The sequence below is a fragment of the Sorex fumeus genome, unplaced genomic scaffold, assembly GCF_029834395.1.
Source record: "Sorex fumeus unplaced genomic scaffold, SorFum_2.1 ptg000063l, whole genome shotgun sequence".
NCBI lineage: Eukaryota > Metazoa > Chordata > Mammalia > Eulipotyphla > Soricidae > Sorex > Sorex fumeus.
The window spans coordinates 57,985,746-57,998,023 of NW_026606120.1; the positions used below are offsets into that span (position 1 = coordinate 57,985,746).

The window sequence follows — 12,278 nt, forward strand, 5'->3', positions numbered from 1 at the left end:
GAATAAGTTTATTCACGTTGAAATGGGTTGAGGTGACTGGGCCCAGATTGGACCCAGTTTGGTAACAGGCACCATTTCCTCTGCCTCAAAGATAATTTCAGGTCAGAGTTTCAGGCCAAGGGATTCTCGAGATTTAATTTGGTTTGGGGGCTACCCCCTGTAGTTCTCAGGACTTTTCCTGGTTCTGAGCTTGGGGGTCGTTCCCAACAGTGCTTAGTGCTCAGGGGACCGTATGCTGTTGGGGATTGAACCCAGTATCTTGCATGCAAAGTGTGCACGCAGGCTGTTGACTCCCAGAGATATCCCTGGCATTTTAAGCTGAAGTGTTGAAATCTTTGGGATCAGGAGTCTCCAAATAAGCAGGAACAGTGTGACTGTCCCTTCCCATGGGATGTTTTTCACAGGTAAATGTCAGCTGATGGGATCACTAGGTCAGCTGGTTTTAGTACCTTGAGTGGGTAATTGATACCCTGCTGCAAAAATAGAAGGTAATTGCCGAACTGAAAAAAATTGCAGAGCAATTACTTTAAGAAAAATTGTAGGCCAGAGATAGTACAGGGGTTAAGGCGCTTGCCTTGCATTACAAGCCCACCCCACTTTGATCCCCTGTACCCCGTATGGTCCACTGGGCCCCACCAGGAGTGATCCCTAAGCTCAGAGCCAGGAGTAATTACCGAGTTATGTTAGGTATGGTTAGAAGACCCCCACCAAAAACAAACAAACAGAAAAATTGTATTGAGGAAACCCATTTATAACTTCAGTGTTGGTGGTTTCAAGGTGAGGCGTGCCAGTATTGGCCTCAGGTGGCCCTGGGGGACATGGCAGGACCTTGGACTCAGCTTTGCATGGGAGACCAGTGGGCTCATTATCTCTAACCCCCACCTAGACCTGCCCATCACCCTCCTGAAGTCAAGAAGTTGGCTGTCAGGCCCCGTGCCCTGGCCGGACACTTTCTGTCTAGTCCCGAGTCGAGTTGGTTCTGTGCTGGGAGGCTGGGCTGGGGTTGGAGGGTCGTGACGGTGGTGGGGGTGCACCTGGGAAGGTGCATGGCAGCTCCAGCCTGCATTTGGAGTAGGGCAGACTGGGCAGAACAGGAGTTGGGGCTTCCCCCCGTCGGGGCCCCTCAGGCCCTCCTTCTGGGCTGGCAGCAGCTGGCAGTCCTGGGACCCGGCCTGGCCCGCCGCTGAGCTGCGCCTCCTGCTCTCCACAGGCTCTTCGACTGGCTGGTGTCGGTGATCAACAGCAGCATCTGCGCAGACTCCGGCTCCTGGACTACATTCATAGGTAGCAGGGCTCACCCGGCGGGGGCAGGGCCCTGAAATAAGAGCAGAGCCCCAGCCCCACTTCACGACCCCTCACTTCTCTACGCCCTGCCTCGCCTACTCCCTGTGGTTTGGGGGTGTCTGTGCCCACCACTCTCTGGGCTGGCTCCCGTGGCACCTCCTCTCTCAGGCCCCCTCTCCCGGGAGACCCCACTCTAGTTTGGGGAGCAGAGGGGCGGGGATTTGAGAGAACTCCGTGATGTAGCACAGATGAAGCTTGGGCGGGGCCGTCAGTAGGGGTGGGCTCTCCAGGGCTCGGGCAAGGGCTCAGAGTAGAGTGGTCTTCTTGACACCAGCTCGGCTTGAGAGACCAAGGCCAGGACTGGGCGCAGGAAACGTGCCTGAGACCTGTGCCCTCCTGGGCCGACCCCTCCTCACTTGGCCTTTCTGAGTGCTGTTGCGGCACAGGGTGGAGATGGGCCCACCATGAGGTGAGTGGGCCGGGGTGGGGGCCCTCCTGGGCCCCTACTGGCCCCTGTGCTCACTCTATCCCATCCGCCATGTGAGGGGCCGTCATCCAGGCTGGCGTCAGCACCTGGCCCTCCCCTGCTCCGTGCAGTGGCCCTGTGCGCTGTCCCGTCCCCCAGGCCTACTGGATGTGTACGGCTTCGAGTCTTTTCCTGACAACAGCCTAGAGCAGTTGTGCATCAACTACGCCAATGAAAAGCTGCAGCAGCATTTCGTGGGGCACTACCTGAAGGCGCAGCAGGTGAGACCGGCTGGGAGGGCATTGCCTGAGGGCGCAGCAGGTGAGGGCAGCCGGGAGGACATCGGCCCCAACCCTGAGGGGGCTGTGCGATAGCCTGTGTCTGCCTCCTCCCACCTCCCTGCCACCTGCCTCGCCCCCAGGAGGAGTACGCAGTGGAGGGACTGGAGTGGACCTTTGTCAACTACCAGGACAACCAGACCTGCTTGGAGCTCATCGAGGGGTCCCCCATCAGTATCTGCTCCCTCATAAACGAGGTAGGAAGCGGTGTTTGGGCTTTTCTGGGTCCTTGAAGACTGCCCCTGCCATCTCTGTGCCTCTGTTTCCCTCATCTGTCCAAGGGCCTTGCTAATGCCCCATTCCTTCCGTCTCAGTGCCACAGTGGTGCCTGGACAACAGGCCGAGGGTGGGGACTCTAAGGGTTGTGGGGAGACATTCTCTTTTGTGTTTTGTTTTTTTTATTTTGGTGGGGGTGGGGTGGGGGTTTGGGCCCACCTAGTGTTGCTTGGGGGCTACTGGCAGCTCTATACTGGTGGAATTCCCAGCAGTCCTCTGGGGACCATATGGGCATCAAACCAGGCTTGGCCACATGCCAGCGCCTCACCTGGGTGCTATCTCTCCAGCCTGACCTCTTCTGTTACTGCTGTTCAGGGGGACTCTGGGGTGACCAGGAACACAGCAGGCAGTGCTTGTGGGGGACGCTCAGCTCTAGGACTGAGCCCAGAGCCTGGCACATGCCAGGTGTGTGCTGTGCCACCTGAGCCGTGTCCTCGGCCTGCGTCGTGCTGACGCTCCTGGCTGCCTGCCCTCCCGTCCCTGCAGGAATGCCGCCTGAACCGGCCAAGCAGCGCGGCCCAGCTCCAGACGCGCATCGAGAGCGCCTTGGCAGGCAGCCCGTCCCTAGGCCACAACAAGCTGAGCCCGGAGCCCAGCTTCATCGTGGTGCACTACGCAGGGCCTGTGCAGTACCACACAGCTGGCCTGGTGGAGAAAAACAAGGTGAGGGCCGGGCATGGCCTTCGGGTGCAGGTGACCCTGTATCATTGTGTCCCATCCTCTGTCCTGTCTCCTGACATCTCTGTGAATCCAGAGGCCCCAAGTGTTACTCCTTGGGCACGGTCTGCCCAAAACCTCCAGGTCACGGGGTTGCAGGGTCCCATGTTTCGAGGACCCTGTGTGTCCAAGACTCCTGTCTTGGCCCAGTTTTCCCCTGGAAGCCCTTTGGGGGCCAGGCAACCAGGCCTGCAAGCTCAGGAACAGCCCTGGGTACACTGCACCCATGCACACCCCCTGCCCTTCACCTTCCCCACAGGACCCTATCCCCCCCGAGCTGATGGTGCTCCTGCAGCAGTCCCAGGATCCTCTGTTCCAAGTGCTGTTTCCCGCTGACCTGGAAGAGAAGCCCCAGGAGGTGTCCTCTAGCCAGAGCAGGGCGCCTGTGTTAACGGTGGTGTCCAAGTTCAAGGTGGGTCTGGTGGAGCCGGCCCCACGGCTTCATGATGATGGGGCTGCTTCTCAGGACCACTGCTCCTTGCTGGGGAGCGCCGAAGAGTCAAGGGAGCATAGTCCCAGTACCCAGAGAGCTGGGTGGGGGTGGAGATGCTCGTGGAACTGATGTGATGGGAAGCCCTGGGCGGAGCACTTGCCACAGGCGCCCCCATGACCAGCCAGCCCCGCTTCTCAGCTGCCTGCTCAGACTTGGGTCCTCCTCCCATCAGACCTACAGCTGCTCAGCTCCTTCAGCACCCCCGCAGGCACCTGGGAGGACCTGGGCTTTTGGTTGTTTGGGTCCCACCGGCCATGCTCAGGGGTCTTTCCTGGCAGTGCTAGAGTTTCAGCCTGGGTTTCTAGCATACAAAGCTTCGGCCTACTGAACTCGCTCTCTGGCTCCAGGGCCTGGGTCTGCTGAGCATCCCCTGCCCAGCCTCAGCCATCCGTCTCTGGGAAGCCCTTTAGGGCCTAAGTTCCAAGCACCCAGCCGAGAGCCCACAGTGTCATCCCCTTCCGGCATGTAGGACAGACCGACTAGTAACAGCGGCTGCTGGGACGACCTGGGACGGGGCCGAGGTTATTCTCCGAGCACTGCTCTGTGAGATGCGGGGAGATGGAAGCAGGTGGAGGGCCACGGGCCCAGAGGGGTGCAGTTAGGTCAGGGTGCAGTTTGGGCACAGAGCGTGGGGGCAGGCGCCCAGGAGTGCTCCCTACAGCCTGGCCTCAGGCTGCTGAGGTCAAGGAAGCAGTAGGGGACTCAGCCTCTGCTGGTGTCCCAGGCAGCCATAGGCCCTGCCTGCCTGACTACACGCCCTTTCCCTCCTGCAGGCCTCCCTGGAACAGCTGCTGCAGGTCCTGCAAAGCACCACCCCTCACTACATTCGCTGTATCAAGCCCAACAGCCAGGGTCAGGCAGAGACCTTCCTGCCAGAGGAGGTAAGTCAAGCGGGGCCAGAGCTGCTCGCAGGGCAGGCGAGGAGGAAACCACCTGCTCAGAGATGGGATCCAGGGAACGTCACATTTGGGAGAGGACAGCGAGGGGAAAGCAGCCTCCTTTGGATGGAGGCCGAGAGGAAATGGTGGGGACGCGAAGTTACTTACTGCCCATCCCAGAGCCGTGTCAGTGCCGCAAGACAGAAGCCAGACCCGGAAGGAGGCACAGGTGTTGCCTGGTGAGACGGGTGTGGATGGCTCTGGGACAGGGCCTGACATCGCCCAGGCTTGTCTCCCGGCTCTGACAGCAGCTGTGGACAGTGTTGTGTACAGGGCGCAGTGCCCGAGCCAGGAAGAGGAGTGGGTCCAGCACATCTTGCCATGTGCTGAGGCTACCCAGAGAAACGGTTGTCTTTTGATTAGCTAGAGGCACCATGCCCAGTGCTAGAGTGTTTGGGGACCCTGGGGGTGCCCACAGTCAGCTGGTCAGTATGGCCTTGGGGTTGAGCGTCTGTACGACCCTGCGCCATGGGAAAGACCTTGGCTTGGGTTCCAGAAGAGTCTACACCTATGACTCACTCCGCCGCCTTCAAAGTAGGAACTAACGCTCAGGGAACAGAAAGGCTCGGTTGTTTGGGGGCTTTGCATTTTGGTTTTGGGGCCACAAACAGCAGTGCTCAGGATAACTCCTGCCTTTGCACTCCGGAATCACTCCTGGTGATGTTCAGGGGACCATGTGGGATTCTGGGGATCGAACCTGGGTTGACCACATACGAGGGAGATGCCCTCCCCCCTGTGCGGTCACTCGGGCCCACAAAGGCTGGGTTGGCTTCACCTTGAGGCGCTGTGCACTGCAGGCCAGAGCCCATCGGGGAGCCCCTGCCTCTGTGGCACTGGAAGCCTGTGTTTGATAAAGCCCCTAACAAGAGGGGTCCCGAGATTCCCTCGGTTTCTCACCGCCCAGTGTGTGCCAGCCAGGGCCACTGAGGGAGGGGTCGGGACAGCATGCAGCCTGCAGGGGCTCACCCGCCTCCCCACACTTGCAGGTCCTGGGCCAGCTGAAGGCCTGTGGCCTGGTGGAGACCATCCATATCAGCGCTGCCGGCTTCCCCATTCGGTGAGTGGACTGTCACTCACTTCAGCTGCCCAGGGTGGCGCAAGGAACAGGGGACTTGGAGGTTATGGGTCAGCAAGGACGGGCCACATGTCCAGCAGGACAAGCCCGAGGAGCACCCTGTTGGAAGGTGGCTGGCTGCCAGCCCAGCGGAGCCCTGGGTGTGAGGAGACCGCAGCAGAGCAGAGAGGGATGGTCCCTGCTGGCCTCCCACCCCTCTCAACAGGCACAGCGGGCAGCACCCCACTGACTGGTGAGAGGGGCCTTGCCCAGCTCACGGATAAGCCCCCTCATTCGTTGGCCTCCAGGGTCTCACACCGGAACTTTGTGGAGCGATACAAACTGCTGAGAAGACTCCGTCCGCGAAGCCCCCTCAGCCCTCTGAGCCCCTCTGAAGGACTCACAGGTGAGTGCAGCCCGCGGGCCCCTGGTTCAGCCAGCCGTGTCTCCCCGAGGCCAACTCTGGGCGAGCCAGCAGGGTTCCCACCGTGAGTCAAGCACAGCCCTGCGCTTCCGGTTCTTGGTTCAGTGAGACAGACCACAGGAAGACCAATGGGAAAAACAGAAAGGCAGAGCAGAGAACAGGACACTGGGGTGACACCCGGGAGGAGTGAACCAGGTAAGGCTTTCTAGAAGAGGTGTCTGAGGCTGAATGAGATTAGCCAGGTGAAGGACCACAGAGGTGATGGACCAGCAGCCTGCAAGGCAGAGACGCACTGTATACCGGACATGCTGGGCCGGAGTGGTAGTACAATGGGTAGGGCTTCCTGGCTTCTGAGCTAGATGGTGTGGAAGAAAACCTTGCACGCGGCAGACCCAGGTTTGATCCCCAGCATCCCATATGGTCCCCTGAGCATCACCAAGTGTGACCCCAAAAGCCTAAATAAATAAATAAATAAATAAAAAGTAACATAGTAGCTTGCAAGGGTGGAGGACGCTGGGAACGTCACACCCTGGCCAAGGAGTAGAGGGGGATTTAGGGGTAATGCCTCCAGCCTCATGTTTTCTCAAGACCACTGTGGGAGCAGAGAAGTTTAGCGATGTGGGGCCAGCCAGGAAACATCTGGAAGAAGTTGATGAAACTCAACACACACTTGATTGAACTCTCGTCCAAGGGCTAGGAAGATAATACAGAGGGTATGGTGCCTGCCTTGAGTGTAGCTAACCTGGGTTTGATCCTGACACCATATCTAGCCCCTGAGCCCCAACAGGAGTGATCCCAAAGTGCAGAGCCAGGAGTAAGCCCTGAGCACTGCTGGGTGTGGCCCCAAAACAAAAAACAAAGGAACTTGGACTGGCTCGTGGGGAGAGATTGGGGTAAACTGTTCGGTGCTGCCAGGGCTAACCTGAACTCCAGACCCCTGCAGTCATCTGGTGGAAACCTTTGGAAAGCACTGGGCAAGTTTATTTATTTTTGTTTCTTTTTTTGCACCACACTCAGCAATGCTCAGGGGTTATTCCTGGCTCTGCGCTCAGGAATTACTCCTGGCAGTTCTCAGGGGCCTGTATGGGATGCAGGGGATCGAACCCAGGTTGCCACATGCAAAGGCAAGCGCCCTTCCCATTGTACCATCTCTCCGGCCCCAGCTCTGGACCAGTTGAATGTCCGGGTCAGGGTCTGACCTGTGGCTCATGTGGGGGTTCTCGACTCTGGAGGTCAGAGGCGGGGGACTGAGGGAAAAGACAGGAGTCAAGGGTAGGGTGCACATGCTTGCTTGGTAACCCCCTCCCCTCCACCTGACGCAGTTCCGCTGTTCCTCCCCGCTCTTAGCAGTTATATCACTTTGTCATCCTTTCTTCCCACTTCTTTTCTCTTCTCTCTCCATGGTTTGCTCTACTGCTCTGTCTCTTGCCCAAAGCGCCCTTGGGTGCTTTGGCTGCTGGTTCTCGTCTGTGGCGGCACCTTTCACAGCCTCTGTTTCCCAAGAGGCCAGTGGGCAGCTAAAGGTGGCCGGCGCCGTCAGGTAAATGCTCCCTGCCCAGGAGGCGGCCCTGGGGGTGCAGGCCAGGGCCCTGCTGGGTGCCTGTGGAACTGGGAACTGGGACCTCTTCTCCCTATTCCCTCGCAGGGGACGTGGGGGACGTCCAGCTCCCTGCTTGCTGGGCTTCTGTGTGGTTGGGGCCATGGAATCAAATGTTGACTGGGCAGCCTGGGGTCCCAGGCGGGAGGGCAGCCACCTGGCACCCCACCCAGAGAGAGCTACCACAGTGGAGACAGCATGAGGGACTGACTGGTTGCCTCTGGCCTCCCCTGCAGAGAGGGAAGGAGTTAGAAATGGTCAGAGGTGGGACAGCAGGGGAGCGGGCTTTTCCATGTTGGGGTGACCAGACCAGATTCTTAAAGGCACAGAGGGAAGCAGGTGCAACGGGCACTGAAGGGGCCCCTCGTCCCCACCCCCCAGAGCCCTCTCCACAGGTCGAGGACGCCACACTGCAGCCTCTTCTCCGGGACATCCTGTCAGCCCTGCCAGTTCTGACTCAGGACGCAGTGGAGGGCCCCCAAGTCCCCTTGCGCTGTGGCAGGACCAAGGTGTTCATGACCGACTTCCTGGTAAGGCCATGGGGGCAAGGAGCAGGGGTCACGGAGGGCAGGCGGGGCCGGCGGGCCGAGGGGAGACAGTTGCTCAGTGGGTGTCTCTCCGCCTTCCAGCTGGAGCTTCTGGAACAGGGGCGGGCCCGCATGCTGGAGCAGTGCGCCCGTTGCATCCAGGGCAGCTGGAGGCAGTACCGGCACCGGCAGCAGGAGCGGCAGAGGCGGGCAGCCACGCTCATCCAGGCAGGTAGGGACAACAGCCCACGCCCCCTCCCAGACACACACACCAGCTCCACTGCAGTTGCGGCAGCCGCGCAGACCCACCTGTGTCCCAGACGTGGCATGGAGGGCCCGTCCCAACAATTCCCTGGGATTCTCAGGCCCACATGACAGTCAGTGGGTGGCACCTCTGTTGGTGGTGGAGGCTGATGTGTGCCCAACCGCAAGCTACCCATTCCCCCTTTTCCCCGTTGTCACAACTCAAACCATTAACCTGCTTGCCCAGTGTCAGGGCCTATAGGGAGTTTGCAAAGGTCAAAACCAAGAGGAAGAGACACAGGGGCATGCTGGCAGCAGTAGCCGCTGCACGGCCATCTGACTGGGTGGCGGTCGGAGAGTGGGGCACCCAGCTGCAGCGAGAGAAGCTGTTGAAGAAATATTTCTTTCTTTTTTTTTTGCTATTGCATTAGACAGATAAAATAGTAAAATCTAGGGGATCACAGGGTTAAATAAACTTTCCAAAAGATGAAACTGAGTAGAGAGAACACAATAGTAATATTAGATAATCACTAGTCCAGAAAAAATACCACCATCACATGAACAACAGTAATAATAATATAAGGTAAACTCACAAATTTTGAAATGTTACATAAATTCCATGTGAATAAGTCTAAATATCAGAAATAAAACAACAAAAAGAACTCCAGCTCATAGGAAGAAGAAAATTCTTAAAGAAGACTTCTTTTATTCTGTCTCTATGTACTTGTCATTTTTTAAAATTTATTTATTTATTAATTTTTATTAGTGAAACACCATGAGGTACAGTTGTAGACTTACAAATTTTTGTGCTTGGGTTTCGATTATACAATTATCAAATACCCATCCCTCCACCAGTGCCCATTTTCCACCACCATGGATCCCAGTATCCCTTCCACTGCCATCCCCCCCATCCCACCCTTCTCTGTGGCAGGGCATTCCCTTTTGTTCTCTCTCTCCTTTTGGGTGTTGTGGTCTGCAAAAGAGGCATTGAGTGGCAATCATGTTCGGTCCATAGTCTTTCAACATGCATTTCCCATCCTGGGAGGATGGAGGAATATTTCTAAGTCAGGGGAAAACCTCTGTAGGGGTCTGGGGGTTTGGGGGAAGGCCACACCCACTGGTGCTTAACAGGTTAATCCCAGCCCCATGCTTGGGCTCTTGGCAGTACTTGGGGAGACAGGTTTGTCAGAAACAGAACTGGGGATCCCTCACACAAAGCAGGCACTCAGTCTGTTGAGTCTCTCTCCAGTCTGGAGAACCACTTCTAACACTCAAACCTGCACATCTGACGTGCAAATCCAGGCTGGCTGACTTTATAGTTTTAGTTTTCTAGGATGCAAACAGTAGTATTTAATGGAAACACCCTTTTTTGGAAAAAAGAATCCCAAAGTGCTGAAAACAGCGAGAGGAAGAATGTCACACGGCCATCAGCCATCCCTCTGCAGCCTCCCTTCACGGGGATGCAAGGCCAATAGGGACTCTATACAGGGGTCCCAGGAAAATGACCATCTTGAAGATCAGCACCCTTATTTCTGGGGTGCTGCGGTGTGTCCTCCTGGGTGGTCTCAGGGGTGCTTCTCAGCATTTTTGTGCTTATATTGACTTTTTTTTGAGGGGAGGCCGTATTTGGTGATGCTCATGGCTTACTCCTGGCTCTGCACTCAGGGATCACTCCTGGCAGGCTGGGGGGACTATATGGGGTTCCGGGTCAGCTGTGTGTGTAAGCTAAGTACCCTAACTGCTCTACTATTGCTCCAGTCCCGTGTGTTGACTTTTGCATCAATGGCACAAGGAACCCAGCTCTAGGAAAAGTGCCATTTCCAACACAGGGCTGGGTGCAGAGCCAGGCACAGATCAGTTCTCTCTGTGAACACTTTACTCCCTCTCTCTCCTGCTTCTGGGCACACCCCTCAGCCTTTCGTTCCTGGCGAACTCGGACACATATCCAGAGGCTGCACGCGGCCGCCACTGTCATCAAGCGCGCCTGGCGGAGGCAGAGAGTGAGTACGGGACTCAGAGTCACGGTGGGTGGACAGGTGGTGAACCACGTCTGCAGGACCGCCCCATGGCAAGGCTGCTACTGCCACTGCATGACGAGGGGTCGGTGGTTCGTTTGCGCTCGCTGGGTGCGTGCACTGCAGCGTGGCTGTGAAGGGACGGGGAGCTGCAGGCAGGCAGGGAGAGGGCTCAAAGGCCTAGAGCACATGTGTGAACACAGGAGCCCTGGACTCTGCCCTCGGGTTTGGCTCCCAGCACCACTGAATTTCTTGCGAACACCCCCAGAAGAAAAAGGTGCCACAAGCAACACTGGGAATTTACCCAAAATTGTAGTATGCTTTGGGAAGGTCAATTTTATTTGTGGGCCACACGCGGTGGTACTCAGGGGACCATCTGGAGTGCAGGGGATGGAACCCGGGTTGGCGATATGTCCCACTGTACTATCTCTCTTGCCACCAATTTTTTGATGTTAGGTCTTAATGAGCCTATTGAGCATATAGGCGCGGCCCAGGCAGCTTCCTTGGTTTTCATTTTGGTTGTGGTTTTCATTTTGGCAGTTTCCTTGGTTTTCATACCCAGCAGTGCCTATGTTCCCTATGATGCACAGGCTGGGGGGATGTGGATACTCCGGGTTGAGGAGTAAGACTTGGCGATGCTCAGGGGACCTCACCTGGTGCCAGGGACTGAATGAACCAGGGTCAGCGGCATATAAGGCAAATGTCTAAAAGCCCCACACTAACTGATCCCCCTTGCCTTAGTTTCTGTATAAAGTTCTGCCACAGGAAAACAGTCTGGTGGAGGTCATCCAGTCATCTATTCACCACCAGCCGTCCTTTTAGTTCACCTTATTAATATTTATTGTAGCTTTTGCTTCATTCGCCACTAATAGCTCACTGAGCTGGAGAGACAGTATAAGCCCTGAGCTCAGGCAGAGGCCAGCACGTGCTCCCTGGCAGCCCAGGGCTCAAGCAGAGCTGCACTGCATCCTTGGGTGTTGGCATTACAGCATCCATCCGACTTGGTTCACATCTGCCAGGAGTGGCCCTGGGTGCCCTGAGCAACACTCAGAAGCCTCCTCCAAGATGGAACTCATAATAAGCTAGGCAATTTCTTGATTGGTTCTGTTTGTGGTCACTCAGCGATGCTCAGGGCTTACTCCTGGCAGTGCTTGGGGGTCTCTGTGGAGTACAGGGGATCAAATCTGGGTCGGCCATGAGCAAGGGAAGCGCCCTCCCTGCATTGCTCCGCCTCAGGGGTAGTTAAGCTGTAAGTGGCTAAGGTGCTTTTCTTTTAAAGGTCCAGATGGCCTTCCTGGCTTCTGAGCTAGATGGTGTGGAAGAAAAACATGCCCCTCCAGCAGCTACCAGTTCCCAGGACTCCTTCCCGCTGCCCAAGACACACCCCAAGCACTGGAGGGCAATCATTCGCCTCTGGCCCATGGGACTAGTCCTGGTCAATGCCACGGGGGGCGTCCGTGGCTTTCAGAGGGAGCTAGTGGTCTGGGCCTGCCTCCAGCTCCCCCTGCCCGACACCACAAGCTACACCACCCGGAGAGTACAAGAACAGGGCGGCATCATGTCCATCCGCGCACTGCCACAGGTGAGCATTGGGGGGCAGGCAGCGGGCCTGAGGCTGGACAGGAAACCTGTCTGCTCCCATGGCTCAACTGTCCCATCAGCATGGCTTGCATTTCCCCAGGGGCGGTGGAGGGCCGGGCCACCCCCTGCCATGCTCAGGGCCTATTGTGGCCTCCCTTTCACTTTTTAAAAACCATCTCTAAGAGTTCTGGCATGATCTGCGTCTCCTTAAATTAGTCCTAATTCCAAACACTTTGGGCTGTGACCACGGCCCCAATGGAGCACCACGTTTCCCAGCTAAATGAATGCCAGCCTGGTGAGTGAAAGGTCCAGATGTGAGGCTGTG

The 12,278-nt window shown here is 57.0% G+C and overlaps 1 protein-coding gene across 3 annotated transcripts in view; it reads left to right on the top strand.

The window, feature by feature from the left end:
* MYO19 (myosin XIX) overlaps positions 1-12,278 on the top strand; it is a 30,405-nt gene that overhangs the window by 16,830 nt on the left and 1,297 nt on the right. For all 3 annotated transcript variants that reach the window (XM_056127099.1, XM_056127100.1, XM_056127101.1), the window contains exons 14-25: positions 1,211-1,284; positions 1,910-2,031; positions 2,172-2,285; positions 2,851-3,027; positions 3,341-3,493; positions 4,348-4,455; positions 5,499-5,569; positions 5,875-5,972; positions 7,969-8,117; positions 8,217-8,346; positions 10,272-10,357; positions 11,652-11,954. In XM_056127099.1, coding sequence (XP_055983074.1) covers positions 1,211-1,284; positions 1,910-2,031; positions 2,172-2,285; positions 2,851-3,027; positions 3,341-3,493; positions 4,348-4,455; positions 5,499-5,569; positions 5,875-5,972; positions 7,969-8,117; positions 8,217-8,346; positions 10,272-10,357; positions 11,652-11,954 — 1,585 coding nt within the window. The remainder of the gene's footprint in view (positions 1-1,210; positions 1,285-1,909; positions 2,032-2,171; positions 2,286-2,850; positions 3,028-3,340; positions 3,494-4,347; positions 4,456-5,498; positions 5,570-5,874; positions 5,973-7,968; positions 8,118-8,216; positions 8,347-10,271; positions 10,358-11,651; positions 11,955-12,278) is intronic.